The sequence below is a fragment of the Vicugna pacos genome, chromosome 2, assembly GCF_048564905.1.
Source record: "Vicugna pacos chromosome 2, VicPac4, whole genome shotgun sequence".
NCBI lineage: Eukaryota > Metazoa > Chordata > Mammalia > Artiodactyla > Camelidae > Vicugna > Vicugna pacos.
In genome coordinates, this window is record NC_132988.1 from 18,262,795 (window position 1) to 18,276,529 (window position 13,735).

At 40.8% G+C, this 13,735-nt stretch overlaps 1 protein-coding gene and 1 long non-coding RNA gene across 3 annotated transcripts in view; one reads left to right on the forward strand and one right to left on the reverse strand.

Moving 5' to 3' along the window:
* The window catches only part of C2H4orf51 (chromosome 2 C4orf51 homolog), a 36,999-nt gene extending 28,971 nt beyond the window's left edge, over positions 1-8,028 (reverse strand). Inside the window, exons 1-2 of the mRNA XM_072948252.1 lie at positions 7,659-8,028; positions 169-230 (exon numbers count right to left, since the gene is read on the reverse strand). Of these exons, the coding sequence (XP_072804353.1) occupies positions 169-230; positions 7,659-7,891 (295 nt within the window). The 5' untranslated portion in view covers positions 7,892-8,028. The remainder of the gene's footprint in view (positions 1-168; positions 231-7,658) is intronic.
* Positions 8,029-8,361: 333 nt separating this feature from the next.
* On the forward strand, positions 8,362-12,933 carry LOC140699985 (uncharacterized). Of its 2 annotated transcripts, none has more exons than XR_012078192.1 (6): positions 8,362-8,402; positions 8,983-9,171; positions 9,311-9,420; positions 9,991-10,117; positions 10,915-11,061; positions 12,632-12,933. It is a non-coding gene; the product is annotated as an uncharacterized lncRNA (long non-coding RNA). The 2 variants fall into 2 exon arrangements; XR_012078191.1 differs by lacking the exon at positions 12,632-12,933 and adding an exon at positions 11,159-11,478.
* The last annotated feature ends 802 nt before the right edge of the window (positions 12,934-13,735 follow it).

Here is a 13,735-nt window from a genome sequence, read left to right on the forward strand (position 1 = left end):
TCATTTTTAAAAGTAACAGATCCAGAGTGGAGCATGCCATGTTGCGAAAGACATCTTGCCTTTAGGAGGCAAATGGAACCATCTGGATGACAATCAAGAATGTGAAGGATGTCAGGGCAGCACCCTTGGCAGAAGGGCTGGGCTCAGAACCGATCCCGCTGCACTCACCTTTAACACCTGCGGTCTCCTGGAGAACAGCCCTGCGGGCAAAGCCGGTTGGCAGTGTTACCCTAAGGAAAGCAAGTAGAAGAAACAAGTTATAAGGTGATGGGCTTATAAGTCACAGCCTGTGGATTGCGAGGGATTTTCACCCATCCTTTCATTTGATTTCTTAAACTTTGGCTTCCTCTCTTCCCCTCTTTCCACATTCCCAACAATACAATCCCATTAAATCAACCCAAATTGGGCTTTCTCACTGTCTTTAGTGATTTGTTTTTTCCCCGATTTCTCATAAAAGGGTAAAATGTTCAACGTTTGTACATGAAAAGCTCAAACATTAAGTTCATAATAGTTTTAACAGGATTTATGAGTCTTTCTCCAGGGAATTGTTTACAAAATAAGTGCTATGAATGGAATAGCAAATACTACAGTAATTATGCTGGTTTCCCAGGAAAACTTCTAACTTAATGCCAGTGGGCTAACTTGGGGAGACACACACACTGCATCTGTCCTTCGGAACATGTCTGTATCTCAGTTTCCCTGAATCCAGATATGACACTGCTTCTAGGCAATCAGTTGGCTTGGTGGGAAGCACAGTCATCAGTCTCTAGAGGTCAACACATGGTGGCCTTTGTTTTAGGACCTCTGGTGGAGGGTCGAGGGGAGGAAGGAGGGTCTCCAAGCTCCAGGGACCTGGAACTGTGTGTGTGAGGCAGGGATAGAGTGGAATTGATGTCAGCCTGAAGAGTCCTAAAATGCTCCTGGACGTGCATTCAGCCCCTAGACTAGCCCTAACCATCCCTGAGACGGGGGAAGGGGGGCGCTGGCGGGCCACCCTGCATCATTCTTCTCCTAACCTAGAGCAGCAATTGCATCACCAGATGCAATTTTAATTTTAAAATGCACGTTGCTAAGCCCAACCCCAGTAATCATGTTTTCCAGTAGGTTTGAGGCAGAATGTGAGCCAGATAGTCAGGGGACGACTTCCCTGACTTCCACGGGAATCATCAGTTTTGGATAATTACTAGAGTTTTGAAAAAGTTGATTTTGACAGTTTTTGCCAGGGTTTTTCTTCTTATGGAGGGATGGATATACACAGGATATACATAGGTTCTCTCTCTGTATTCTGGAAGTCCTGCCCTTCATAGGTGGTTATTATTATTATTATTATTATTATTATTATTATTATTATTACTATTGTAAAATGTACATAATGTAAAATTTGCTATTTCAGCCATTTTAAGTGTACAATTCAGTGGCATTAAGTACATTTAAAATGTTGTGCAATCACCATTACTGTCCATCTCCAGAACTCTTTCATTGTCCCAAACAGGAACTCTGAACCCATCAGATAACTTCTCACATCCCCCTCCCCCAGGTCCCTGGTAACCTTTATTCTACTTTCTGTCTCTATGAATTTGCCTGTTCTGAATCTCTTATATGGGTAGAATCATACAATATTTGTCTTTTTGTGTCCGGTTTCTTTCCTACTGCGTAATGTTTTCAGGGTTCATCCATGTTGTAACATGTATCAGACTTCCCATCTTTTCTACGGCTGAATACTATGCTATTGTAGGCAGACAGGTTCTCCCCTGTATCCAAAAATAGAGCGTTCCTACGAAACCTTTTGTAAGCCGAACTGGTGTCAAACGAAGAAGCAATTATCCTAGGACACATCTTGCTAACAGATGCACAAAGTAAATCGAGATAAAGCACAGATGCTCAGAGACACAGTTCAAAGCCACGGCGGCTTGATGCTGAGATGCTGAGTGCGGCTCCCAGGGGAGGAGCTTGGGGGGTGTCACTCTCACTGCGCAGGGGGTGCACTGCCTCTTTAAGGGTTCGCTGCAAAACAAACCCTGAACACTACTTTTCGCTTTTCATCTTTTTTCACAAAAGTTAAAATCCTCTTGGGGTTTCCTGTGGTTAGCAAAAACAGGCACTAATGTAGGTCTTTCATACAAGTGAACTGGCGTAAAGTGAACTTTCGGAAAGCAGGGGATACCTGTCTACCGTATTTTGTTCATCCATTCACGTGCTGATGGACCTTTGAGCTGTTTTCGCCTTTTGAATATCACCCTCACATGTTTTTAAATATGCCATATTTTATTTATCATTCAATTCAAAATATTTTCTAGCTTGCATTGTGATTTCATTTTAACCCATGGGTTATAGAGGAGTATACTGTTAAATTTCTACATATTTAGACATTTTCAAGTTTTCTTTTTGTCAGCGATTTCTAGCTTAATAACACTTGTCAAAGAACGTATTTTGTATGATTTGAATCCTTTGAATCTGATATTTTTAATGGCCCAATAGATGGTTAATTTTTGAAAATGTTCCACGTGCTCTTGAAAAGAACGTACAGTTGACCCTTGAACAACACAGATTTGAACTTCCTGGGTCCACTCATACACAGATTTTTTTCAATACTTCAATACTTAAATACTACAGCACTCCACCATCTGTGGTTGGTTGAATCCATGGATACAGAACCATGGCGATATCAAGGAACCTTCAATATAGAGGAACCACGGACAGGGAGGGCCTACCCTAAGTTATATTGGGACTTTTGACTACGCAGGGGGTGAGTGCCCTGACCCCTGCATAGTTCAAGGGCCAGCTGTACATCCTGCAGTTGGTGGGTTCAGTGCTCTCGATACATCAATTAGTATCGGTGTCTTAATTGTGCCGTTCAAATTCGGTGTGTCCTTGCTGATTATTTGCATGTTCCAACCAGTTACTGAGACAGGTATGTTAAAATGTTGATTGTGGACTTGCTTATTTCTCCTTTTAACTCCCTCGGTTTTATCTAATAAGCCTGGAGTAGACTGTGCTATTCGATGCAGACCAGTTTAGGATTGTCACATCTTTCTAGTTGGCTGACCCTCCAAGCATCAGAAAATGTCCCTCCTTGACCCTAATACTTCTTGCCTTCTGATCATCCCATACAGAGTAGCTCTCCTCTCCACCTCCCCCCATTGTTTTTTTAAATTAAAATTTTAACTTCAGAACACTTTTTGATGGACAGAATTTTTGTGGCGATAACAGAGATCCAGTCTAGTCCACCCATTACCCCTATTATTAGCCTCTTAAATTTGTTTGGTATATTTATAACACTTAGTGAACCAGTGTTGACACATTATTAACTGGAGTCCATACTTTCTTCAGTTTTTCTCAGTTTTCTCCTAATGTCCTTCTTCTGGTCCAGGATCCCATCTGCGATACCACGTTACATTGATCTGTTCTCTCTCCTTAGGCTCCACACAACAGTGACAACAGTTTCTCAGACTTTCCATGTTTCCATGCCCTTGATCGTGTTGAGGATTACTGATCAGCTATTATTTCGTAGAATGTCCCTGAATTGGGAGTTGTCTGATGTTTTTCTCGTGATTCAGTGAGGATAATATATTCTGGGGAGGAAGGGCGTGGAAAGAAAGTACCATTCTCATCACATCATACCAGGGCAAAGACTATCAATATGGCTTCTCACTGTTGATATTAACCACCTATTGGGCCAGTTTCAAAAATTAACCTTCTGTTGGGCCATTAAGCTAATATATAATCAGCTGGCTTGAAGTAATTGTCAGGGTTTTCCCCACTATAAGTTACTCTCTTTTTTCTCATCCCCCCTTTTCTATTCATTAGAAGAAAGTCACTATGCACAGCTCACACTTAAGAAACAGTGAGTTACGCTTCACCTCCTTGAGCAGAAACTAACTACGTAAATCACTTGGAGTCTCTCTGCATGGGAGATCTGTTCTTTCTCCCTTGTTTATGCATGTTTCAGTCATTCATTTGAGCCAATCTGAATGAACTCACGGCTATTTATTTTACATTTTGGGCTGTAATACAATACCGCTTTACTTTGTTGCTCCAATTTTCCCACCTTTGGTCATTGGGAACTCTTTCAGTTGGCTCCATCATTGGCTTTTTTTTTTTTTTTGACACTTTACTAATTTCCAGCACTATAAGATGCTTCAGGCTCATCTTGTCTATCTTCTGCCCCAGTCTGAGAATTGTCATTTCTCCAAGAAACCCTGGTTCCTTTATTGGAGAACAGAATTAGAAACCAAATCTGGGCACTAGGTGTTGTTGTTACAAGGTATTGCTTCTAGGCCCTCTCAGGAGATGGTCCATACTGATAGGGGCTGCACAAAGGGACTTTCTTCCAAAGAACAAGGAAATATGTGTGTGCCTACTTAGCCATCTCTATAAATATTTCTGTTTGGAACCATCTGTATCTGCATCAAGGTAAACATGAGTTCATACCACTGTACCCAATTCCAGTCCATTAACACATGGATCATTCTGGTCTCTTCCCTTTGTTTATCTTCAAATTCTCACTCCAACAGAAGAAACCACCACCCACCATCCATCATCCATGTGCTTAACTGTTCAATTCCAGTATTTGTGTATGGCGGTTTCAGAACTGTTACCTGGACCCCCGAGCGAGACAGCTTTATCAACTAGAGTGCAGTGCTTACGTCCAGTTCCTTTCCCGCTTAGTTTTGCAAACTCCACTCATTTCCAAAGTTACTTAGGTCAGAACCTTATTCCCACAGCCCCTTCAGTGAGCTTGTTTCCTACCTTTGTAATACAGTGTTCCTTTGTCATGTTGTGTATTCCATCCTGGGATCCCCCGATCTCCTAAATCATTTTTAAAATGTATTTATATTAAGGCTTACTCTTTGTTCTGTAAAGTGTTCTGGGTTTTGACAAAAATTTAATGTCTTATAGTCACCATTACAGTACTATACGGAGTAGTTTCACTGACCTTAAAAAATCCCCGTGCTTCATTTACTCAACCCAGTCCCAACCCCTGACAATCACTGATCTGTTTACTGTCTTAGTTTTGCTTTTCCCGACGATCATACAACTTAAATCCGACAGAATGTGACTTTTTAATACTGGCTTCTTTCACTCAGGACTGTGGAGCTAAGATTCGGCCATGTCTCTTTGTGACTTCCTTTTATTGCTGACTGCTGTTCACTGCATAGATGTACTAGTTTGTTTATCTGTTCACACCTATTGAAGGACATCTGGTTTCCTCCAGTTTGGGGCAATTATGAGTAAAGTGGCTGTAAACATTCATGTGCAGACACAGATTTGCAAATCAGGTAAATACTGAGGAGCACGATTCCTGGATCACAGAGTAAGACTACGTTTAGTTTTATAAGAAACTGCCATCTCTGTTTTTAACAAAGCTCCCTCTTTGTTTCCTTCAAAGTACAGATGGTTTGTGTCCTGGTGCTTGTTTCCCTCACCAGACTATAAGCTCCAGGAAGGCGAGATCTGTGTATGTTTTGATCACTGATGTCACCCCCGCATCTGGTCTAAAAGACCTTACACATAGTAGGACCTTAGTAATATTTGATGAATGAATGAATGAATGAATAAATGAATACTTTAATGAATAAACAAAGCATCAAGACAAAAAGTTATACTTGAGCCATATCCCTCTCTTAGGAATTGCAAAATGCCACTCTTATTTTCATCTTGGCAGACAACTGGGATTGATACCAATATTCCATAACACCTTAAGTTCTGTTCCACACTAATCCCCCTTCTCTCAGGGCAGGATCCTTTTCTTTCTTTCTTTTTTTTTTTTTTTTGCATGTCATAAGTTTTACATATTTGCTGTTAAAACTGACTCAGAACCGAATGATCAGGACTTCTACCAAGTTTCTTCTGCCCTGCACACTATGGGTATTCAGTGTATGTGGTGAATAAATAAGGTGAATAAAAGGTAGTGTGTTTTGTATACCTTCCTATTTTCCTGACTTACATTTTAAATGATCAGTCATTTCATATTTTATTCATTAATCCCCCTTGGACCATGCTGATTTTATAGCAGTGTAACAATGTCTCTTGATAGCCTTACAAAATTTTAATCAAACAGCTTTGGCGCAGAACTTAAGACATTTGTCCTTGGGGCTAAAATTAACCAAGAAAAAAGATTAAAAACAAAAGCAAATTTAGAATATAATCAGTACTTTCAAAATGAGCTGAATCTGCCCTTCACCTTCATTTATAACACTTGCTGTTTCTTAGCCTGTAATATAATAAGCAGTAGTTATGCAAAGGATATATTTACATTTCTGAGGTTCCAAGAACCAGATAAACCTCGCAAGCTGGTGCTCTCTGTGGCTTGCAATGTCACAGGGTGCCCTGGCTGGAATGATTCACATAACGATCATAATCTGAATCGGAAACAAATTCAAACTTCTTACGTTTTCACCAGATGTCATAATTCTGCATTTTTTCGGTTATTATATTTTTTTCTACTCTGGTTTGTGGATCTATCTGGATCTAGCTTTCAAATACTATTTATTTCCAGAGAGGACCCCAGCAGTGCTTGAAGATTCCCCTAGCTGGCCCAGGGGTGCCTCGGCACTCACAGAATTAGCAAAGGGACTTTCAAAGTTAACTCAAGTGTCAACATACTCGAGAGCTATCAAAAATCCAGAGACTGTAGCTCATTGGAATACACCAGACAAGGCATCTGATTGGAAAATACTTCTGAGATACCTCAGCTTTCAGCTTTGTTTTGATAATTTGGAAAGCCCTGGGAGGCAAAATAACTAGCATTTATTAGGGTATTACTTGAAGTACTCCTCACATTTCAAGTTGGAGCTAATAATCCAATTGATTTTCAAATAGATTTCCAGAATTTGGACAAGGTGTTTGACAATTAACATACAGAGGGACAGACTGCGTAACAAGGGCTCATTTTCCCACATCCTCACTGATGATTCCTGTCTCAAACTCACTGAGCTTCTCGCAGCTCTCAGGTAACACCTGGGATTAAGTGCTTTCTGCCTTTGTGCGCTCTCTCCTCCAGGCAGCCCTCCTGTCCTCTCCACCTCCTCTACCAGCTTAGAAGAACCTGACTTATGGAGATTTTTCCAGAAGCACAATACCCCTTGCCCCACCAGAGACAGTGATAAAATCTCCTTGCCTTGTGCTGATTACTTATTTCTATGGTTTCAGCTACCATATTAAACTGAAATCAGTGTTTTTTGTGGACCTAACACAGGGCTTGATTTATAGTAAACACTCAGAAAATGTCTTCTGGACCTCAACACTTGAATTCATCGACAGACAATATGAGGCTGAGGGGAGAGGAGTCGACTTGCCTCCTGCACTGAGGGAATAGTCCATCTCCCCAAAGTGGAAAAAACTAGGCAAGAAAAAAAGTGAAATTTGCAGAAGCACCTCTTCCCTGAGCAGAGAACACATTTTATCTACATTTTAACCAAATACTGATTTTTTAACTCTTAAAGAGTATGGAGTTATACATAATTTTATGAATACTAAATAGGGAATCCAACTGATTCTGACACGTAGCTCTTCTTCCCCCTGACATTAACCCAGGAAAATACACGACGCGAAAGTCCAGGAAGTCTCTCAGGGGTTTACAGTACCCTCCTCCTTCTAAGAGCATTCTCGATCAGTTATGGTGACCCAGCCAGGTGCGAATTACAAAGGAAGCTTACTGGTTACACTCAGGCCAGTGCTGTCCTGCCTTAAGAGAAAGTCGGCTGCATGGGTAATCATCCAGCTGTTTTTTCCGGTAACTGCCTGTGTATGTTGTTACAGAAGAATTTGACCATCTTGTTTCATTCTGCCAAGATGCTCCAGCCTTCCGTCTGATCAGATCAAATTCTTGAGAAGTAAGAGGGCTAAAGGGCAGAAGAATTTGTGGAGTCAAGTAGAAGAAGTGTGACATAGCCTGCCCTGATTGGTGACTTTTCAGGCCCTTTGCGTAATGAAGGATTAATTTCCTTTTGGTAGCAAGAAGTAATTGACTGGGCTCACTAAACTTTGTCCGTCTGACAGTTCACAGAATGCAGAAGCTTGAAGTTCTTGAAGTTGCTAAGCAACAGGTCATAAAATTCCACAAATACTTCTCCCCATCCCCCCACATTTTATCTAGCAAATTTAGATGTTACGTAACTTTCTGGCTTTTGCGCTAAGCAATATACCGCTACAAATTATGGCAAGAAACAGGTGGCAACTGCTTTTATAAATAAAACAGTGAAGCCTAATCATGGTGGTTGCAGAGGTGGAACAAAAGGACCGTGCCGAGCATTCATTTCCTTAAAAGACTGGCCCCCAAGGGTCTGGAGGCAAACATGACCTGCTTGTGATGTCAACAATAGCAGGTGACTCAAACAGCTTCTCACATGTCACAGACAATGCGGCTGAAGGAGGCAGGGCTCAAGTCGCCCCAGGAGCTGGTAAAATAAGCACCCCACGCCCTGCCCCCATAGCTTCTGATTTAACTGGTCTGGAGTAGGGCCCGGGCTTCGGTAATTTTTAAAAGCTTACTCCTGGAAGGTTCTAAAGAGCAGCCAGGGTTAAGAACTAAGGTCACTGAAATGCCCCTGTGAGCCTGTTCCAGGTTGAGAAGTCGGCATTCAATTGTCCGTTCACCTGATTTCCTCCATCCTTCACTAACAATTCCTCTGCACTTGGTTAATACGTTTGCCACTCCTTCTCCGCATTAATAAACAACGCATTGGCAAATAGAAATAGATCTTTCCGCATTTTTTTTCTCTGTGATTTATCATAACATTTTGTGTATATTTCCCTGTGCTATACAGTGTAATCTTGTTTATCTATTCTACAATTTTGAAATCCCAGTCTATCCCTTCCCACCCGATCTTTCCGCATTTGTCCTTTCACTTATCAGTTCTCAGAGCGGAAGTTCTCAAGCCTCTGTGCTCATTCACATAACTGGTGGGATTCTTTATAAATACAGACGTCCTGACTCACAAGGTGGGTCCAGCATCAGCATTAAAAAAAGAATCTCCCTAGGTGATTGGATCGGCATCCAAGGGGCAAGTTCAACATGCAGAGGCCTCACCCTCCCCTCGCTGAGGAAAAAGCCCCGGAATCAGCATATTTCTATGGTCGTGTGATGCAATCAGTCTTCGAATGCTGGGAATACTGCTCCAGGAGCCAAATTTACACAGTCTTTTTAAAGCAAGGCTGACACACTACAAGGTATGCTTCTTTGAGAGTAAAATTATTTGAAATACTTGTTCGTATTTAAAATTAGGAGTTTCTTTCCTTAAAGCTTTGAAATTTGGAACATAAGCACCTTTGCCCTAGAAGGATTAGGCAGGTGTTTGCTTTTTCTCAGGAAGTTGGAGGCTCCTTGGAAAAATCCAGATGAGATGGATGGAGATAAAGAGTGAAGAAGGGGCACCGAAACTGGGCTGCCGGACGCTTTTCAACCCACCCGAGTGTCAGGTAGCAACTGCCTAGATGCTTAAACCTTTAGCCATTCTAACACAAATGGTGGCTTAAAAGAAATCTCTGCTAGCAGTAAATAATGTTTTGAGACAGGAAAATAAATAGAACAGATGGTGAAAGATTATTTGTAGAAAACATTTAAAATTTTTCTTCTTAGATTGTGTGACAGTCTATAAACAAATGCGTAATAAAAGAAAGTCTTTAAAAAATAAATTATGGTATAAATGTATTATATTATCACATTCCTTTCCTTTATGTTATTTTTATTTCTTGTCTTCTTCCCAAATCAATTACGATATCATTTTAACAATTATAACCTCAAGAACTAAAAGTAGTGAAACTTACCAATTTAAACAAAAATGTCTAATACTGGTTCAGATGGCCTTAAGGATTAGCTCATCCATCTATTAGATGTTGAACAAGTCTGTTAAACATAAATTGGATTTCAAATTAGAGAATAAATGGGACAGACTAACTGAACTTATTATCACAAGTATTTAATCTATAAAATCCTACAATTCTAAAGCACGTCGCCCTCATTTTTACTCTTTGTTCTCATTTTATCAGATGCTTCACTTCTTTTGGTCCCTCGTATTCAGTGCTGATCTGTATGGTTTGACTTCCATGTTGAGGGTCTGCATGAAAAACTTCCTTTCGTAACTGAATTATGACAAGCTACGTTGTTCAGTCCCTGGTATGTCAAATGTGGAAAAACATAATTAAGAGCACTGTGACAACGAACTCCGGATTGTGAGTGCAATTTAGTGAGAACAGAAGCTTCCCTAGTGAGTGACTTCATACCCAATACAACCAGCAGGTGGCGAACATGTCACCTGATGCAGGGGTAGAGGGCGGGTATTCATGGACAGGCCTTAACCAGGCTTTTGCCTAAACGTAGGCTGATTATTTCAATGAGGCGTTAGTAGGTATTAATCAAAAGAATTTCGTGATTAAGTTTAGGACAAGTTGGGATAAACTTGTTTCTTTGCTACAGGACTTTAGGGCCTTGAACATTCCAATGTGCATTGTGAATCTTTCAAAGCGGACAGCATTTCCTAAACTTATTTGACCACAAAACTTCCTTTTGTTGAGTGGGGAGCATCTCTGGGTATTGCTGCTTTATGGAGCAGTCCAAGAACTAAAAAGCCTAGCGCTCTCTACAGCTAAGACAATGCTGGTCTGCAGTCTCTGGGATTTATTAGGTCTTGACTAGATCTGCAGCCTAGATCACTCACAGCCTGGCAGGAGGGTGAATGAAGCAGCACTTTTTTTGTTTTAATTGAGCTGTAACATCACACAGTGAAGTACACAAACACGCATTACATGTGTGACATCCGTGGAAATACTACCCAGAGGCACCACTCTCGCCCCTTTCCAGTCAAAGCAGCACGTATGCACACAGACACATGCACACACGTAGGTAACTACTGTTTCCATCCCTGTCACCGTAGACTAGGTATGTCAGGCGGAAACTTACTGATGTCATTCCAGGACGAAACCCAGGGAGGACCTGAAGAATAGAAAGGCCCCAAACAAGCAGAAATCTCTTAAGAAAAAGGATACCATATGAAGCTGAAGCTTCCATCTCAACAAGACTCTGTCTCCTGCCCATAGAAGGTGCCAGACTCTGATATCTGGGTAAGTGTGGCCAGCAGCTGACCTAATGTGTTAGAGTTAATAACTGTCTGAGTCTGTCAGTTACGGTAATATTAATTCTCAGTCCTTGATCTTACAGTAATTTCTTCATGCTTACCAGTTGTGTGGTTTGGAAATTTGAGTAACTTACCAGGAACTGTGTGCTATATAGTCTACAAGACACAGAAAATAAGAAACCAGTTGCAACCAGGACTGGATGGACATAAAAGAAGGGTACAGTGCAGAGGAATAGGAAACTGATACAATTGTGAGGACAAGACTAAAGGGAGGGATCTTTGTTCTTTTTTTTCCTGAAATTTATTTTTGGGTATGTTTACTATTTGAAAACTGAAACCAATTACAAAGTGTACACACTGTGATCCCGATTTTGTTTAATAAAAAGTATATGTGTGTATACGTATTTGTAAGAAAAGGCCTGCTGGGCTCTGTACAAAAAAAAATGTTAATACTTACTATAGCTGAGTGGGAGGATTACATGTGATTTTTGTATTTTCCATTTCTTTATTTTTTAAACGTTTTACAATGCATATGTGTAACTCACAATCAGAGCCAAGACGTTACGCTACAAAAATGAAAACAAATGGAATGCATCCATATATCATCAGTCTCCCTATTCTTGCAAAGAGATTTACATTTGTTTTTGAGTTTACATGTATTTTTCTCTTCCAGTTCTCTCTGGAGTCTAGGCCAGCAAAAAACAAACCAACAAAAACAAAAAACTCTGTGACAAAAAGATTGGAGTCAATTCAATCAAGTATGATGCTGCTTGGACGCCCTCTTCCTCTAGTTCTGGGTCCATAATCACATAGTCAGGGGAAAGGAGAACATAAAGCACACGGCTCTGTGTGTGTGTGTGTATGTGTGTGTGTGTCTCTGTCTGTGTCTGTGTGTGTGTGATTAGTGGGGAATAAGGAATAGGGAAGTAGAAAAAGAGCAGGTATATAGTGGACCCCAAAATGAGGAACTTGAGTCAATGAGCGTTGTTTTTCCAAGGAAACCCTGTCTGAATGGGTACCCACAAGGCAGTGATCCATGAACTGTGTCCCACACTTTTCAAAGAAACAAACAAATAAAAAAACTCATAATAATTGTAAATGAAAAAGGAGCAGTAATAATGGTTGAGGCTTTGGGGATGTCACAGCAGTCCCTCCGAGATAAACAGTCTATAGGTTCGCTGACTTCTTCCATTCACTCAAGGTGAGTTTTGGGGGAACAGACCCCCAGGCTGAGCTGGCCCATCTTCCTCTACCATAAAACTAAGCCATTGCTGCAATTTTGCTGGGATAACACTCTCAGTCTTAGATAGAACACGTTATTAGGATAATCAAAAGTCATTTGGAAGAATATCCTAAAAGGTATTTCAAAGTTCTATTCTTGCTTAAGTAACTTGAGTTTTGGGAGAGTCTCGTGTATATAATAATAATAATTGGTGATGATAGAAGCAAATATTTATATGTTCCAGGCACTTTCCTAAGCCCTTTATATACAGTAACTCATTTAACCCTCACAACAACCCTGTGAGGAAGGTACTTTTATTATCCCCATTTTGCAGATGAGGAAAGTGGTCCACAGAAGGTCTGCCCAACGTCACACTGCTAGGAAGAGGCAGAAGTGGGGTTGAAACTCAGGCAGTGTGTCTGCAGAGTTGGACTCAGACTATGAAAACTACTGCACCTTCAACTTGTTTTACTCTCCTTATCTGTCATCTTCCCCCGCCTCTCCCCAGTGCCCCCACACACCCTTTGGTCCCACACCTGCCGCCTACTCCCTTTCTGATTAGCCCAGTCCAAAAGCATCCCCAACAATGTGCATATTAATGATTTTCATAGTCAGAGGAGCTTCTAATCAATGACTAATAAATATGCCCTGCAGAAAAGACTGGAGAATTTTAGGTTTTATTGTTTTTTTTTTAATGAACAACAACTACTTTGTGTTGCCAAGCTGAGATCCATCGACTTGTTTATAGGGAAAGAGGTATACAGCATCCTGCTACACACATCATTTAACGCTTTGAAGATTCTGAGATTAAGTTTAAGAATTATATATGAAATATTGTCAATTAAGTTTTAACGTGCAAAACCCTCTCAACCCCCCAAATTTTCCAAACTTAAAAGAGAGATTCTAGGAAGCTATTATCCATTTCCTAATTAGGATTCTAAAAAATTATCTGTTAAAAAGGAAATTAATCTTAGTGGATTGCAATCCCAAAATGCTTGAAAACAAATAACAGGCAGATGAACTCCTCACAGCCTCAAGCAAGCTGACTCCTCCGTCGGGGGTCATGGCGGGAGTGGTGGAAGGCACAAAATAAAGTTGCTAAAATGATCAATTAATGCATGGATGTTCACGAGCAAAGACCAGAAGGTAAATCCTTCTGGGAGTTAACTGACAGACCCTTCCTTCTCTGTTCACCAAGGGGGTTTATTTGCCTCTGTTGTTCGCTTAGTCAAATACGAGTCTAAGTCCTACTCCCTTTACTCTAAATAAGTCACACTACGTGCTGATTCGGGGTCCACAAGTTTAGGGACGCGCAGGAAGGAATGTGCACAAGACCTGGGAAAGCCTCCCCTAGAACGATCAAAGTTACTCCAGCTCCACCTCCTCTGGACACTTAATCTGAACGGTGGCAGATTTATAAAGTGCACAGGTATTTACA